The 14566-nt window shown below is 35.2% G+C and overlaps 1 protein-coding gene across 3 annotated transcripts in view; it reads right to left on the bottom strand.

Annotated features, from left to right (window-relative positions):
- Nucleotides 1-1674: 1674 nt before the first annotated feature.
- Nucleotides 1675-14566, bottom strand: part of wdfy1 (WD repeat and FYVE domain containing 1) — a 31382-nt gene continuing 18490 nt past the window's right edge. For all 3 annotated transcript variants that reach the window (XM_059330964.1, XM_059330965.1, XM_059330966.1), the window contains exons 7-13: nucleotides 13871-13997; nucleotides 12116-12221; nucleotides 10728-10829; nucleotides 10510-10640; nucleotides 10304-10412; nucleotides 9107-9300; nucleotides 1675-2022 (exon numbers count right to left, since the gene is read on the bottom strand). In XM_059330964.1, the coding sequence (XP_059186947.1) occupies nucleotides 9241-9300; nucleotides 10304-10412; nucleotides 10510-10640; nucleotides 10728-10829; nucleotides 12116-12221; nucleotides 13871-13997 (635 nt within the window). In that variant the 3' untranslated portion in view covers nucleotides 1675-2022; nucleotides 9107-9240. The remainder of the gene's footprint in view (nucleotides 2023-9106; nucleotides 9301-10303; nucleotides 10413-10509; nucleotides 10641-10727; nucleotides 10830-12115; nucleotides 12222-13870; nucleotides 13998-14566) is intronic.

The raw sequence follows: 14566 nt of genomic DNA, 5'->3' as shown, positions 1-14566 counted from the left end.
AAAGTTCTGTGGCCACACTCAGAGGGTTTTATTTTCTATTTTATTATTATTGATGCATTTATGTAAGCAGCATTTTAATGTTGTAGAGGGTGGGATCATTTGAACTACTTAATATTCTTTAAATACAGAGCTTAACAAGTTAATTAGACCAACAGTTTGTGCCACAGCCGTCCTGAATTAACAGCATTAATAATTACTAAAATAATTTTTATGTTTCTGTAATGGTTAATACAGCAGTTTGTAGAAGCTCTTTAACCGAAATGATATTTTTAATGCTAAAATATTATTATTGTTATCCATGATTTTTTAAAATTTACTGTTTTACAAAAAAAACCCTGTAAAAATAGTAAAGTACATTATTATTTCTTGGTTGAGATGTCAAATTATAGTTATTTAGTTGCATTCCTGAGCAGAAAAATTAGTTTTAGTTGTTGAATGTTATGCTTGATTAATTTCTGGCTCACATCTGGCTATAAAAAGGTGGATTCAGTTTGTTATTTGCCAAATAAATAACATTTTAGTTTTAAACAAGCTTTTGAAAGAGTTCCCCTTTTTTGTTATTTTTTAATGACAGGTGGTATCATACATTTGTTAAGCACTGAATGTGGTTTATTTGATAAAAATGTATAATAATTGTAAGAAAAAAGAAGTAAAGGAGTAATATTTGCCTCTAGAATGTAGCAAAATACAAGTATAAAGTTACATAAATGTAATACTCAAATAAAGTACAGGTACATTAAAATTGTACTTAAGACCTTCCAAGTTGTATTATTACTATTTAAATCTCCTTCTTTTATTTGTAAACCTTATTATTACTGTTTTGGTATTTGATTTGACTCCACCTGGGTTTTTGTTTGTTTGTTGTTGTTGTTTTTTTATTTTATTGCTTTTATTTTTCTACTATCATTCTGTTCTTTCGTGTTGATTTGAAGCATAAATTAACATGCATCTTCTTCATTTTTGTATGGGAATAAAAGGAAAAACCCCCAATAAAGAGAAGCTGGAAAAAAAAATTGTACTTAATTACAGTACTTGAGTAAATGTACTTAGTCATCACTGATTTGAACAAAAACAAGAAAAAGACAAAGTCAAATAAACATATCAGAATATCTTTATTAAGCATCAATTCTTTCCTCTCTGTGTCCTGCTTTGAGGACCCAGAGATACTTAAGTCAGTACTGTATTGTCAACAAAAGTATTTAAAAAATACAATTATTTTGAGAGAGTTTTTTCAAACCTTGTTTTACATCCCTAATGATATATGGTATAAAAATACTTGAAAAAATCCTGTTTGAGTTTATCATAATTCATGCATGAGAGGGTTAAAATTGTACTTAAGACCCTCCAAGTTGTATTATTACTATTTAAATTTCCATCTTTTATTTGCAAACCTTATTATTATTGTTTTGGTATTTGATTTGACTCCACCTGGGTTTTTGTTTGTTGTTGTTTTTTTAAATTTTATTGCTTTTATTTTTCTACTATCATTCTGTTCTTTCGTGTTGATTTGAAGCACAAATTAACATGCATCTTCTTTATTTTTGTATGGGAATAAAAGGAAAAACCCCCAATAAAGAGAAGCTGGAAAAAAAAATTGTACTTAATTACAGTACTTGAGTAAATGTACTTAGTTATCACTGATTTTAACAAAAACAAGAAAAAGACAAAGTCAAATAAACATATCAGAATATCTTTATTAAGCATCAATTCTTTCCTCTCTGTTTCCTGCTTTGAGGACCCAGAGATACTTAAGTCAGTACTGTATTGTCAACAAAAGTATTTAAAAAATACAATTATTTTGAGAGATACATTAACAACAGCGAGTGTTTTTTTTGTGTTTTTTTTTACAAGCATCTGAAGAGAAAAAAACAAATTAATTTACAGAGTTTGAGATTATGGGCCACGGCGGTGTGAAAATGAGTCATGTGTTGATGTGGCCTCTCATCAACATGAAGGCCATCCATTCTAGTGGTTGCTCAACTGAAGATGGCACAAACAAAATGAGTCCTAGAACTGCTCCATCTGGTGAAAGAAAACCATTTACAACATGAGAAAATCTGTTCCTTCCTTCCTGCGACTGGCCGGCAGCTCTCAACATCTATTTCATTAGCTGTTTCTGTAAACGGCTAATCCTGCCATCCATCATACCTTTACCATCTCGTCCATCTGCTGCAGAGTTAAGCCTCCAGAGCCACAAAGCCTTTTATCACCAAAGGCAATCTGTTACAAGGACGTGATAAAAAGTAATGACTGGAAGAAGCTTGTCCAGTTGGCTGGAAAAGGAAAGGAGAGCTTTGACTCCTGATTGTACGGCAGCATCGTCAATAACCCTGTAGATAGATCCCACATCTCCATCTGTGACTTTATGTGACACTTCGGGTTGGACTGAGATCAGTTTGCCAATATTGCTGCCGGACTGAAAATTGGGTAACACTTTACAATAACCATCATTTATAAATTGTAAACAGATAGTTTATTAACGTTTAATCATAATTTATAAACCGTATATAGGCCATTTATAATGGTAAACAGATAGCTACTGATAGTTACTTTGCCATTAACAAACAATGACGTTATAATTATAAGTTTATTAATAGTTTTGCACTCATTTTAACATTTTTAACACCATATTAAGTATGTTAATGATTTTGAAATCATTCATATACCTTGAAGACATTGGTTTAAAACATTTAACGATTAAATATGCATGTAAATGGTTAATAATTGGTTTATAAACAATCTATAAACATCACTTAGATGGTTATTGTAAAGTGTTACCGAAAATTGTTTTCATATTGTGGCTCCTAATAAGTAATCCACTGTTCTTTTTTGTTTATTCATTAATAAAAAATATAATAAAATAAATAACAGATATGGCGGCTGAAAAAAGTAATGAAAACAGTATTTTTTTAATAGTCTTTTTTTTTTTTTTTTTATGTGGATTGTACACCGATTTTCCACCATTCTGCCAGTGTACCCAGAGAGCTACTTTAACCAATGCACATTTATTTCGATTGCAAATACTATTACAAACGCTTGAGTCAATAATATCCCACCACAAGAAGTCCGCTTCATTATCATACAATGCCAAATCAAAGGCAATTTTACATCTTCTGCTCTTATTCACCAATGTGTCAAATCTTCAGAGTACACATTTTTCCTGTAGAAAACTAGTGGACGTAGCCTCCGGGTCAAAATAAATAAAGTCAGTTTTTTCTGAGCTAATTTATGTCTATTCTAGGTTCAGCTACAGTAAAAGTCTTAAAAACATGAACAAAAAGCTGCCACATAATCAAACGACTGTAGTGTAATTGGGTCCACTTGTAGTATTACCAAACAAGTAATTATATTATTAATATTATTATATTCTATCCATAGACTGGATAGAACTAGTGGACGTAGCCTCCGGGTCAAAATAAATAAAGTCAGTTTTAAAGTGCTGTAAGTCTGCATTCATTCAATTTTTCTTTTCTGCAAACAAGAAGTCAAATTGTATAGAAGCTAGTATGAGCTAAGTGATGTCTATTCTAGGTTCAGCTACAGTAAAAGTCTTAAAAACATGAACAAAAAGCTGCCACATAATCAAACGACTGTAGTGTAATTGGGGCCACTTGTAGAATTATCAAACAAGTAATTATATTATTAATGATATTATATTCTATCCATAGTTAACCTACTTCTCACTTGATTTATTATCTGTCTTTACCCTGTGTCCACTTTTGAAAATATTATTATTATTATTATCAATAATAATAATAATAATACTCATTTGGGCAGAACAATTTGGGGGCAGGGTGTCTAATTGCAATTATTTTTACTGATACTACCATTGCAATTATGATCATTTTCAGCAGTCAGCATTGACTGAGACTGAGCATTAATTATGTTTATAGCCATTTATTTTATTCCTTTTTTTCAGTTATCATTTATACAATTGGCTGATAATGTCATACATTGTTTGTATAATTGTAACAATGTTAAATACTATTTAATAAAGTTTGAGAAAGTAGCTCTCTGGGTACATTGGCAGAATGGTGGAAAATCGGTGTACAATCCACATAAAAAAAAAAGAGACTATTTTCATTACTTTTTTCAGCCGCCATATCTGTTATTTATTTTTTTATAATTTTTATTAATGAATAAACAAAAAAGAACAGTGGATTACTTATTAGGAGCCACAATATGAAAACAAGCCGCCATATCTGTTATTGGTGAATTATCCAGCTCTAAAATCAGTTTCGGCATCAGTCTCAAAACCACATGTCAGTTGGGCTCTAATCTGTATCAGTCAATTAATGGAGCTTTAAGAATATATTTTAAACATTTTTTTCTCCCCCAGGAGGAGCTGGACGTTGTGGCTGGGGAGAGGGACGTCTGGAATGCCCAACTTAGCCTGCTGCCCCCGCGACCCGGCCCCGGAAGAAAAATTTTTCGGCCGGTCCTCACTTCTTTAAATTTTTTGATTTTATGAAGAATTACAAACATTTGTGCAGAAATATTGGCTACTGATGAAGGAATCAATCATCGGCTTTCAGTCTAACCCCAAGTGTCATTGTGTGACGTGTACGCATCACAAATGAAGGTCTTGATGATGGGAAACGATACCAGTCCGTCTCAGCATGACTGAGTCTGCGTGTGCTTCATTAAAGAGTGTCTAACTAACATGATCCAGTTCTACGAGATGGGCAGAAAGAAAAGTAAACAACCACTAACAATGATAACAGATAAATACTTTACTACAAATATAAATATACACTACATGATCAAAAACCTGGAATGTGACTATTTTTTTGAAATCAGGAATTCCAACATTATAATGCTAATTTTTCCCACTTACAGTAAGGCAAGCGTTAGTCTAACATTATGAGCTGTTATTTACAAGGACGCTACATGGAAACCAGCTGTTAACCTCCCAGATCTGAACTTACAAAAATGGCCGGATTCAATTCAAAGACAAAAGACCACGAGTTGTGCAATTCAGTGCAGTGGTGAGAGCGTGAAGAGACAGCCTTGATTCACAAACGTGGGAGAGAATAAAACAAAAAAACAAGATGAAATGAGACGCAAACGAACAAAGTGAGGGCATGAGTGAACAGTCGTAAGCATTGATTAACCACTAAAAGGCTTTGTGAGTGTGTCCTTCTCTCTTTAAGGCTTTTGAAGGAACACAGGCAGCCCTGATCTGACCCGCCTCCTTTCAGCTGGGGACAGTCCAACACGCCAGCATTTAGTGCTACATGGAGTTTAGAGTACCTGTGCAGTACCTAAGTGCCTTTCTGATGGGAGGAAATCCAATTTTGTGCACAAATATATTTCGATTTTTTATAAATCAACAAGGAAAAGTCATTCTTATGAGGCATTTTTATCTCAGGTTCATACCTTAGGTGCCACGTAATACCTACCTAAACATTTGGGGTTTTTTTAACCCTTTGATGCACAACATGGGTCTAAAGCAGGGGTCTCAAACTCGCGGCCCGCGGGCCAATTGCGGCCCTCGTCACGATATTTTGTGGCCCCCACCTTGATATGAAAGTTTAATGTGAGTTTTATATGAATGGCACTTTACCATGTTGTGTGTGGAAGGTCCCTTTTATTACTTTTATGGGGTAATTTTGTCTTTTTTAATAATTTTGTGTCTTTTTTGGTAATTGTGTGTCTTTTTTTAAGTAATTTAGTTTTTTTCTATCATTTTGTGTCTTTTTGGTCACTTTGTGTATTTTTTTGGGTCATTTTGTGTCTTTTTAACGTAATTTTTTTAACGTAATGTAGTGTTTTTTCAGTCATTTTGTCTTTTTCTGTAATTTGGTCTTTTTTTGGTCATTTTGATACTGCCTCCAGCGAACCCCAGGTAATTTGAGTTTGAGACCCCTGGTCTAAAGTGACCCGACTGAGTTTTCATTTTCTATATCTTCGCAATAAATTAATTTCATCATTCAGTATTCCAGGTTTTCCTCAATCAATTTGTTTTTCATCATCATACATCCTAATTTTTTGTTTTTCATTTCTTACTTTTTGAATAAAAACCCTTTTTGTATCAGTACGCTTCTAATGCACAACATGGGTCAAAAATGTCATTATGGGGGTATTGTGTGTATAATTTTAAGGAAAAATGAATTTAATCAATTTTGGAATCAGGCTGAAACATAAAAAAATGTGGAAAAAGTGAAGCTCTGTTAATACCTTCAAGATACACTGTATGTGTGACAAAATGATACATAAACACATTAAATATATTAAATATATGAGTGTGGAAAGTTACTATTTGAAACAAATTACTATTATTATAGTATTAAGTAATTTAATTTTAATACAAATTTGGATAAATGGGTCACTTTTGACCCATGTTATACTTTAGTGTTGTCCATATGTTGTGCATCAAAGGGTTAAAAGATAAATATCTAGGAGGTGATGATGCTGTGCTGTTTTTTAAACTTGATTTACCAAAATAAAGTTGGTGACTCAAACCCATTAAACAGAAATGATGCCAGGTCACATTCATCAAATGGAGAATTGTAATTTGACAGCTCAGGATGGCTGTTTGATGCTGCTGCTGTCAGTGCATGTTACTGTGACTGCATGTTTTTAGTTTTTCAACCCACTTTAGATTACTCCACGCCCACTTCTACATGACAAAACACTCGACTTTTATTCTTTTTCTCTTGGTTTTGGTGCAACCTTTATTCCCCGTTGCTTGTAATTGTTGCCTCATTAGGCTTTTCTAAACTTGTTGTCTATTTTTCATTACCCAACAGATATACACTAACCTGCCACTTTATTAAGTACACCTGTTCAACAGCCCGTTAATGCAAATATCTAATGAGCCAATCACATGGCAGCATTTAGACATGTAGACCGAGGTTAAAATAGTTTTGGATTTTTCATTAGTTTTCGTTATTTCGTCAATTTTTGTTTTCAAATTCAGTTAGTTTTTAGAGTGAAATTACTAGTTTTAATTAGTGATTCTTTTTTGGAAAATGCTTAGTTTTAGTTTAGTTTTTATTAGTTTTAGTGTTAGTTTTTTGTAATTGGGGTGTTTGTTGGGTGCCAGATTCAATAAGGTCACAATAAATGTTTCCTTTATTTCCTTTGTCTGATCCATCTCAGCCCCAATAAGTTTATTAAGTCATAAAACCAGATAGATGAAATAGATTTCATATCAACCAAAAATGTTTATGTATGAAAAAAGTTGACAAAGATGAAAATGAAGGACATTTTCACTATAATTTTAGTTGGTTTTAGTTAGTTTTGTAACCACAAAATACAGTTTCAGTTAGTTATCCTTTTTTTAAAAACTCTCGTTTTTTTATTTTATTTCAGTTAACGAAAATGTTTTTTCAGTTCTAGTTTTGGTAGTTTCGTTAACTATAATAACCTTGATGTAGACATGGTGAAGACAAACTGCTGAAGTTCATTCATACAGATATGAAAATATATCATGCAGAGAATGTTGCTTGGGCTGATTGAGAAATGGTGTTAGGTGGAGCTGCAACAATTATTCGATGAATCGAACAATAATCGATTATTAAATCAATCGTCAACTATTTTGATAATGGAATAATTGGTTTGAGCAGTTTTTTAAAGACAATAAGTCCAAATTCTCTGATTTCAGCTTCTTCAATGTGAATATTTCTGGTTTCTTTGTTCCTTTATGACAATAAACTGAATATCTCTTTGGTTTGTGGACAAAACAAGAGATTTGAGGACGATCGATTAATCGTTCAAATAATCGTCAGATTAACCGATAATGAAAATAATCGTCAGTTGCAGCCCTAATGTTAGGTATTAATTCTTAAAAAATGTATTCTTTATTGAAACTGTCAGCAGTTGACTGACACTAAACATAGACTACTGATGTTTATTTAGCTATCTAATTTATTTTAATTTAATCTTTTAATTCCTCAGTTTATTATTATTTCTGGAACTGGTTGACAATGTAATACATTGGGCATACTGTATGTATAAGAACATTAATAATATTAAATACTCTTTGTGGAAGTTATTTAAGAAAGCAGCCTCATGAACACCTTTGCAGAGCCATCAGCTACAGAAAATTAATTTGCCATTTTAATTTCTATTACTGTCGCAATTTATTTCATTATACACAACAAAATTCCATTACTTTTCCAAAACTTCAAGGATTTGACTAATTCAATTACTTTTCGAGGCCTGGAAAGTAAAATTTTCCATGCCTTTTCCAAGTCTTCCATGACCGTGGGAACCCTCTCCTAGCCAATCGCAGCACATTCTAGGCACATAAGTGGGCGTGGTTCATTCCAGAGTGGGTTGTAAAATGTATTAAGACTCGGCTGCATCAGTGATGTCACGCAAACATCTGACAAGTCCATCAAATTTCTACAGCAGCATCTTTGAGTGCATCAAGAGAATTCCTTCATATATCAAGAAAGAAGCTGTCCTATTGATTTTCTTGGCACGCTTGAGTGATTACACATTAATAATGGTGACAACTGACATGAGGAACCCCGCCCAGTGACAACCTACTGATGTAAAACCTCCTGAGAGTGATTTAAGGCCAACTAGTGAAAGAAATAAAACTGAAAAAGAGAGGAAAGAAAGACAGAAAAAGCTGATCACTTTGATCAGTGAGAGTCATTTCAAGCAACTATCTACTATACACATGATGCAGGGGTATATATACAGATCAGTTTTTGTTGTTTTTTTTACATGTTACAGTGACTGAGTAATATGCAGTTAGTGGGCCACAGTAATAAGCAAGCTAGTGTATGTTTGTACAGGATTTAGTGAAACCTAACTTTACAGTGCAAGGTAAGAAAAAATGACCATTGCAGAAAGAAGCATTGGAAATATTAATAGGATGTAAACACTACTATCAATACCATTCCTCCCATAGAAGAAATCATTACAATGCATGCACACATGTACACGCATACATACATACACACACACACACACACACACACCATTGTGCTTAAGGGTTCGTTCTGTTTTGGATCAGAGCAAAAACTTGAAAATTTCCTGTGGGACCGACAGAGATGAAATTAAAGATACATTTTGAGAAGCAGAAGGAATGTAGAGAGCGACACTATCGACACACACATACAAAACACACACACACTCAGCCACTCACACATTCAGCGAGAGCAGGTCTGGTTGCAGCTGAACATCCTGGGGGTGATGGGTAGATATACGGTGTCCAGGGGTTTCCATGACATTGGAGGAGGGGGCGGAGCAGTGGGGGGACCGTGTGGTGGGCTCGGCTAGTCAGCGTGAGGAGAAGCCTGTTGCTAAGCTACAGCCAACCACCTGCGTCACATCCCAGATCTGGGGAGACAAACAGCCAATAATCAGGACAGAGGCCTGGTGCAAAGCTGCGTTACAGCATCTGCATCATTTCAGAGAGCACTCAGGAACCGTTTCTGCTGCTTGAAGAGAGATATATGAGAGATGTTTTTTACTGATAGTTTACGTCAAATTGCAAAATGGAAATAAACAGAAAGTTGAACTACAAAAAATAATGGTAACACTTTACAATAACCAACTAAGTGATGTTTATAGATGGTTTATAGACCAACTATTAACCATTTACAAAGTGCTATACATATTTAATCTTTAAATGTTGTCAACCAATTTCTTAAAGGTATATGAATCATTTCAAAATCATTAACATACTTAATATGGTGTTAAAAATGTTATGAGTGGAACTAAAACTACTAATTAACTATTAATGAATTATATATATATATATATATATATATATATTAATTATATGCTGGGGAGGCAGCATCAGACTCAGAGATGAAGGCGGTTGGACAGACTGGTCTAAAGAGCTGGTTCTGTGGTTGGAGCCAGGTTGGACACACTGGAGGAGGTGGTGGAGAGATGACCTGTCAACATGTTCTAGTCCATCCTGAAATACCCTGATCATCCGCTACACAAAACCTTTATGGACCAAAAAAACAGCAGTGGACGGCTCCTCTCTCTCTGTCTGCAGGACGGAGAGATACAAAAGATCCTTCTCTCCTACAGCCATCAGGCTGTCTCATTCTAACAGAGATTCTACCAGACTAACTGAATTTACCCTCGGGATAAATAAAGTAGTTTTGATGCGATTTGATTTGATTAATACCATACATGACCCAGAAATCAACATATTTTATCTTTTAAGAATTAAGTTTAGATAATTGTTTAAAAATGTAGGACTACCTGAGATCTGAGATAACAGAAGCCTGGAAAAATGATAGTGATTTGATAAGTTCTGTGTGCGACACAGCCTGAATGTGTGCATGATTTAGGTGTTATCAAAGACCAAAGAACTGTTGTTGACCTTAACAATGCGGTCGCTTCCACATGTGACCATCAGGCCTCTGGATGGGTCCATGTCCATGTGGGCAATGTTGTGTTTCCCCTCGTGGAACGTGGCCAATGGTGTCCGACTGCACAACACAAAACAACACACAAGCACAGTATTTAATCAGTTTCCCACTGAAATGTGATCAAATATTTCAACTTTTAGAGACGCCTTTAACTCACTCTTCATCTTTGATGCTTTCAAAGCAGGCATCACACACTCGCACCGGGAACTCGAAGCCCATGATTGGGAATGTGGTGCGTTTAGAACTACATTTCCCACACACAGCCTTGCCGCACTTCCTGCAGTGGTGCTGCACAAAAGGAAACACACCAGTTATGAGCATGACTGACGGATGAGTGGAGCACAGCTGCTGAAGACACTGGTTAGACCTGCCTACCTGTCTCAGCCCCAGGGTCTTAGTGTCCCACATCTGCTTGATGTTCCAGAAGAAAGGCTGCTCACACTTCTGACAAGAGTCGCTGTCTAACCACTGCGGCGCCTGCACACACACGAGCAGTTCAAGATTACAATTAAACATACAAAAACACATGTGCAGTAGACTTAATAAACTGCAAAAAATCATCTTTACATGCAAGGAGCACTCATACCGGAACTGAGACAAAAATAGGGATGAAACACAAAAATTAAAAAAGGTTACAGCTCGCTTTGATTTCTGATGATAACATAATGTTGTGCATTTTCACTTGCTGTCTTTCTTTTCCTCTTTTGGACTGTTAATACCTAGGGTAGCACTTGCTGATATTTTGGACCTTGTTTAAGTCATTTGTACGTTGCTTTGGTTAAAAGCATCTGCGAAATGACGTTTTAAAAGTACTTAATGTATAGTCCTGCATTAGAAATGTATATTAAGATATTCTTTTAGCAGCAAGCGAAAAGGCCATTACCAGAAGATGGCTCCAGCCTGAGCAACCAAGAAATGAGCACTGGATCAACATTATACAAGAAATCTACAAAATGGAAAAAGTGACTTTTCAACTAAAATTGCAAATGGACTTATTTTACAAAACTTGGTCAAAATGGACAGAATATGTCAAGCCTATTGTTTATTGTTTATTGTTAAAAAGTCACCAAAAGTGGGAGGAGCTAGTCTTCCTGGGGTCCACAAGACAAAACAAAAATCACTTAAACTTATCACTTAAAATCACTATTAAACATTGTAGACATTATTATATACATCATCAGAAATCACTCCGAATAAGTTATTACATTCATATCTATTACATTAATTCTCACTTTCATACAGTAAATATGTTAATTCACTACTCACAAATTTAAATAGTGCATTCTCAAGTAATAATTAAAAGATACTTTACTATTCAGTTCACGCATATTCAGTGGGCAATTATTCCAATAACTGATAGCACGATAAATAACTGTTCTCTTTAAGCCTATAAGTTCTGACTTTATGTAAAACTGTCGTTTAACTAACGTTTAACTAACAACGACTGCTGCAAATGATGATGTTAGGAGAAAATGATGATGCTGTGTGATATAGGTACCCCCCTCCCCAACTGTTCCTGTTCTTTGTTGTGTAAAAAAAGAAGAAAAAAAAAAAGAAAAGAAATGTATATTAAGATGATGTCTTACTGTGAATTCAAATTTAATGTTGACACTTTAACATGAACATCAATCAGAAAAACTAGAACTTGAAAAAAACTACAAACACTAAAATTTGAAAAAGTATATACACTGGAAGAGTGCAGCAAACAGTAAAGCCCACAGGTTGTATTTACCAAAGTGTGACGGTGTTATAGTTCTACTAACCTCTTCTCTCTGTGCGTCCATGTTCCACACTGCCATGCCTCCATCAGCTGAGCACGACACCAACTGCCTCGTCAACTGGAGGTAACGTAAGGCCTGAACACGCTCACTGAGGGACGCAGTAAATACAGAGAGCAAATGAAAGGAGAGGAAAGTAAAAATAACAATTATTTTAGATAGATAGATAGATAGATAGATGGATGGATGGATGGATGGATGGATGGATGGATGGATGGATGGATAGATGGATAGATGGATAGATAGATAGATATACTTTATTTATCCCAAGCTGGGAAATTACAGTGTAGCAGCAGCATTACACACAGAGACAATGACAACACAATTAAATAAAAAGAACAACCTAGGCATACTTCAAGCAATAAAATATAAAAATACAATACAAATACAATAAAAAATAAAGTGTATAAAGAAGGAGTATGTATTTAGGAGTAGAATACAATTCCAGTGCAGAATAAATATGAATATACAGTATAAAAATGTTGGTGCTATGAAACAAATAAGGTGCAATGAACAGTGTGCATAAAAAACAAAGTGCATAGCGACAGTATGTAATGAACCAGACTATTATTTGTTATTGTACAGTGTGATGGCATGTGGAAGGAAAGATTTTTTGTATCTGCATTGAGCATAATTCCACAGGAAAATAAAATAACAAGGGAATATACATCCATCCATTTAGGTTGCATGTTTACTGTGTAGTTCAATCTTAGCATCTCTTATAAATGCCCACAGCCAAACATTTACAGCAAAAAAAAAGATAAACCCATTTTAAGCTCCCTGCCAGCAGCAAACAGCAGACAACATTAGGATTAAAAAGTCAAGAGTCAGAATGCTTGAAGAAATTTGGGAATTCAGCAGCTAAAGAGCCAGATTTTTTTTGCAGAAGATGCTGGAAACCCAAACAGAGCTAAATATAACTGAAATAAAATCAATTCAATATCGTCTATACTTGATGTGCATGTTGATAACTGTGTGCTAACGAGTTAGCCATAACATCTTTGTAAACTGCCCAATGATAGCTGTGTATTCAGCTCGTTTTGATCATTTGTGGCCTTAAATTGACTAATGCTGCTTTCATTCGTAGAATACTGCAAGTATACAGATTAGAATAAGACACAAAACAATATAATAAGGCCAATAAACAAGCAGAACTTTGAAATTAAAACTTAAATACCAAAAGATGATAGGGCCATTCCAGCATTTGTCTACTTCAACTTTTATTCTCTTTACCGACTTCTCTCTCTCTCTCTGACATTGACAAAAGCAACTTTTGCTCAACTGTCATTCTGTTAAATCTGTTAAATCCCATGGGTGAAAGTCTATTAAATATATTTTAATACATTACAGAAATGGAGGAGAGGAGGAGGAAATGAAAAAGGAGTGCCAAAAGAGATAAAGACAGGGTCATAACAGGATTTAGGAGCTGTCAGATCTACAAGAGCATTATGACTCTCATTTTTATGAGTGTCTGAGAGGCTAACCTCTGTAAATCCTACACACAACAGTGTACGTGGGCTTTGTTGATGACTCCTGCATCAGGGGGTGGGGACTTGGAGGTGGTGAAATATAAATGAAGGCCGAGAAGTGGAGATAAAAATGGAGTCAGTGCCTGGGGACAGCTGTTGCTGACACCACCTTCTCCCTGATTTAGTTTTTAAGCCTCCCAGGCCCTGACAAACACAGAGGGTGAGGCTAATTCAGCATCCGTGTGTATATATGAAACACTGGTAGACTTACTGGTGTCCCTGCAGCAGTAATGTTCGTCCTTTTCGGCCCCCGATGTCCCACATGATGACGCTGTGGTCGGACGCCCCTGAGAACAGCAGCCTCTGCACAGGGTCCCACCACAGGGTAGCTATACTACCTGCAGGGATTAACAGACAGAGAGAGAGAGAAAGAGAGCAAATACACTTTATTATTGACTTATTAAATAAGTGCTGCAAGTGCCTGAAGGACAGTGTTATAGGACAGTGTTATAGGCTGGCCTGTTGGCTCCACCTGGTGGCTGCTGGGAGAACTACAGAAAGCCCAGACCAAACAGCGGAGAGACGGATGGACGGATGGATAGATGGATAGATATACACTACCGGTCAAAAGTTTTAGAACACCCCAATTTTTCCAGTTTTTTATTGAAATTCAAGCAGTTCAAGTCAAATGAACAGGTAAACAGGAAAGGGTACAAAGGTAAGTGGTGAACTGCCAGAGGTAAATAAAAAAAGGTAAGCTTAACCAAAACTGAAAAATAATGTACATTTTAGAATTATACAAGTAGGCCTTTTTCAGGGAACAAGAAATGGGTTAACAACTTAACTCTGTGGAGTCTTGGGCTATTTTGTCCATTTTTGAATTCTTTTCATGTCTTTGTAAGTCATTTTGTGTCTTTTTTTGTCATTTTGTGTCTTTTTTTGGTCATTTTGTGTCTTTTTTTTTGTC

This window comes from Centropristis striata, chromosome 4 (assembly GCF_030273125.1).
Source record: "Centropristis striata isolate RG_2023a ecotype Rhode Island chromosome 4, C.striata_1.0, whole genome shotgun sequence".
Classification (NCBI taxonomy): Eukaryota; Metazoa; Chordata; class Actinopteri; order Perciformes; family Serranidae; genus Centropristis; species Centropristis striata.
Note: the sequence above shows the minus strand (reverse complement) of the source record. Positions and strands in the feature narration are given on the sequence as shown.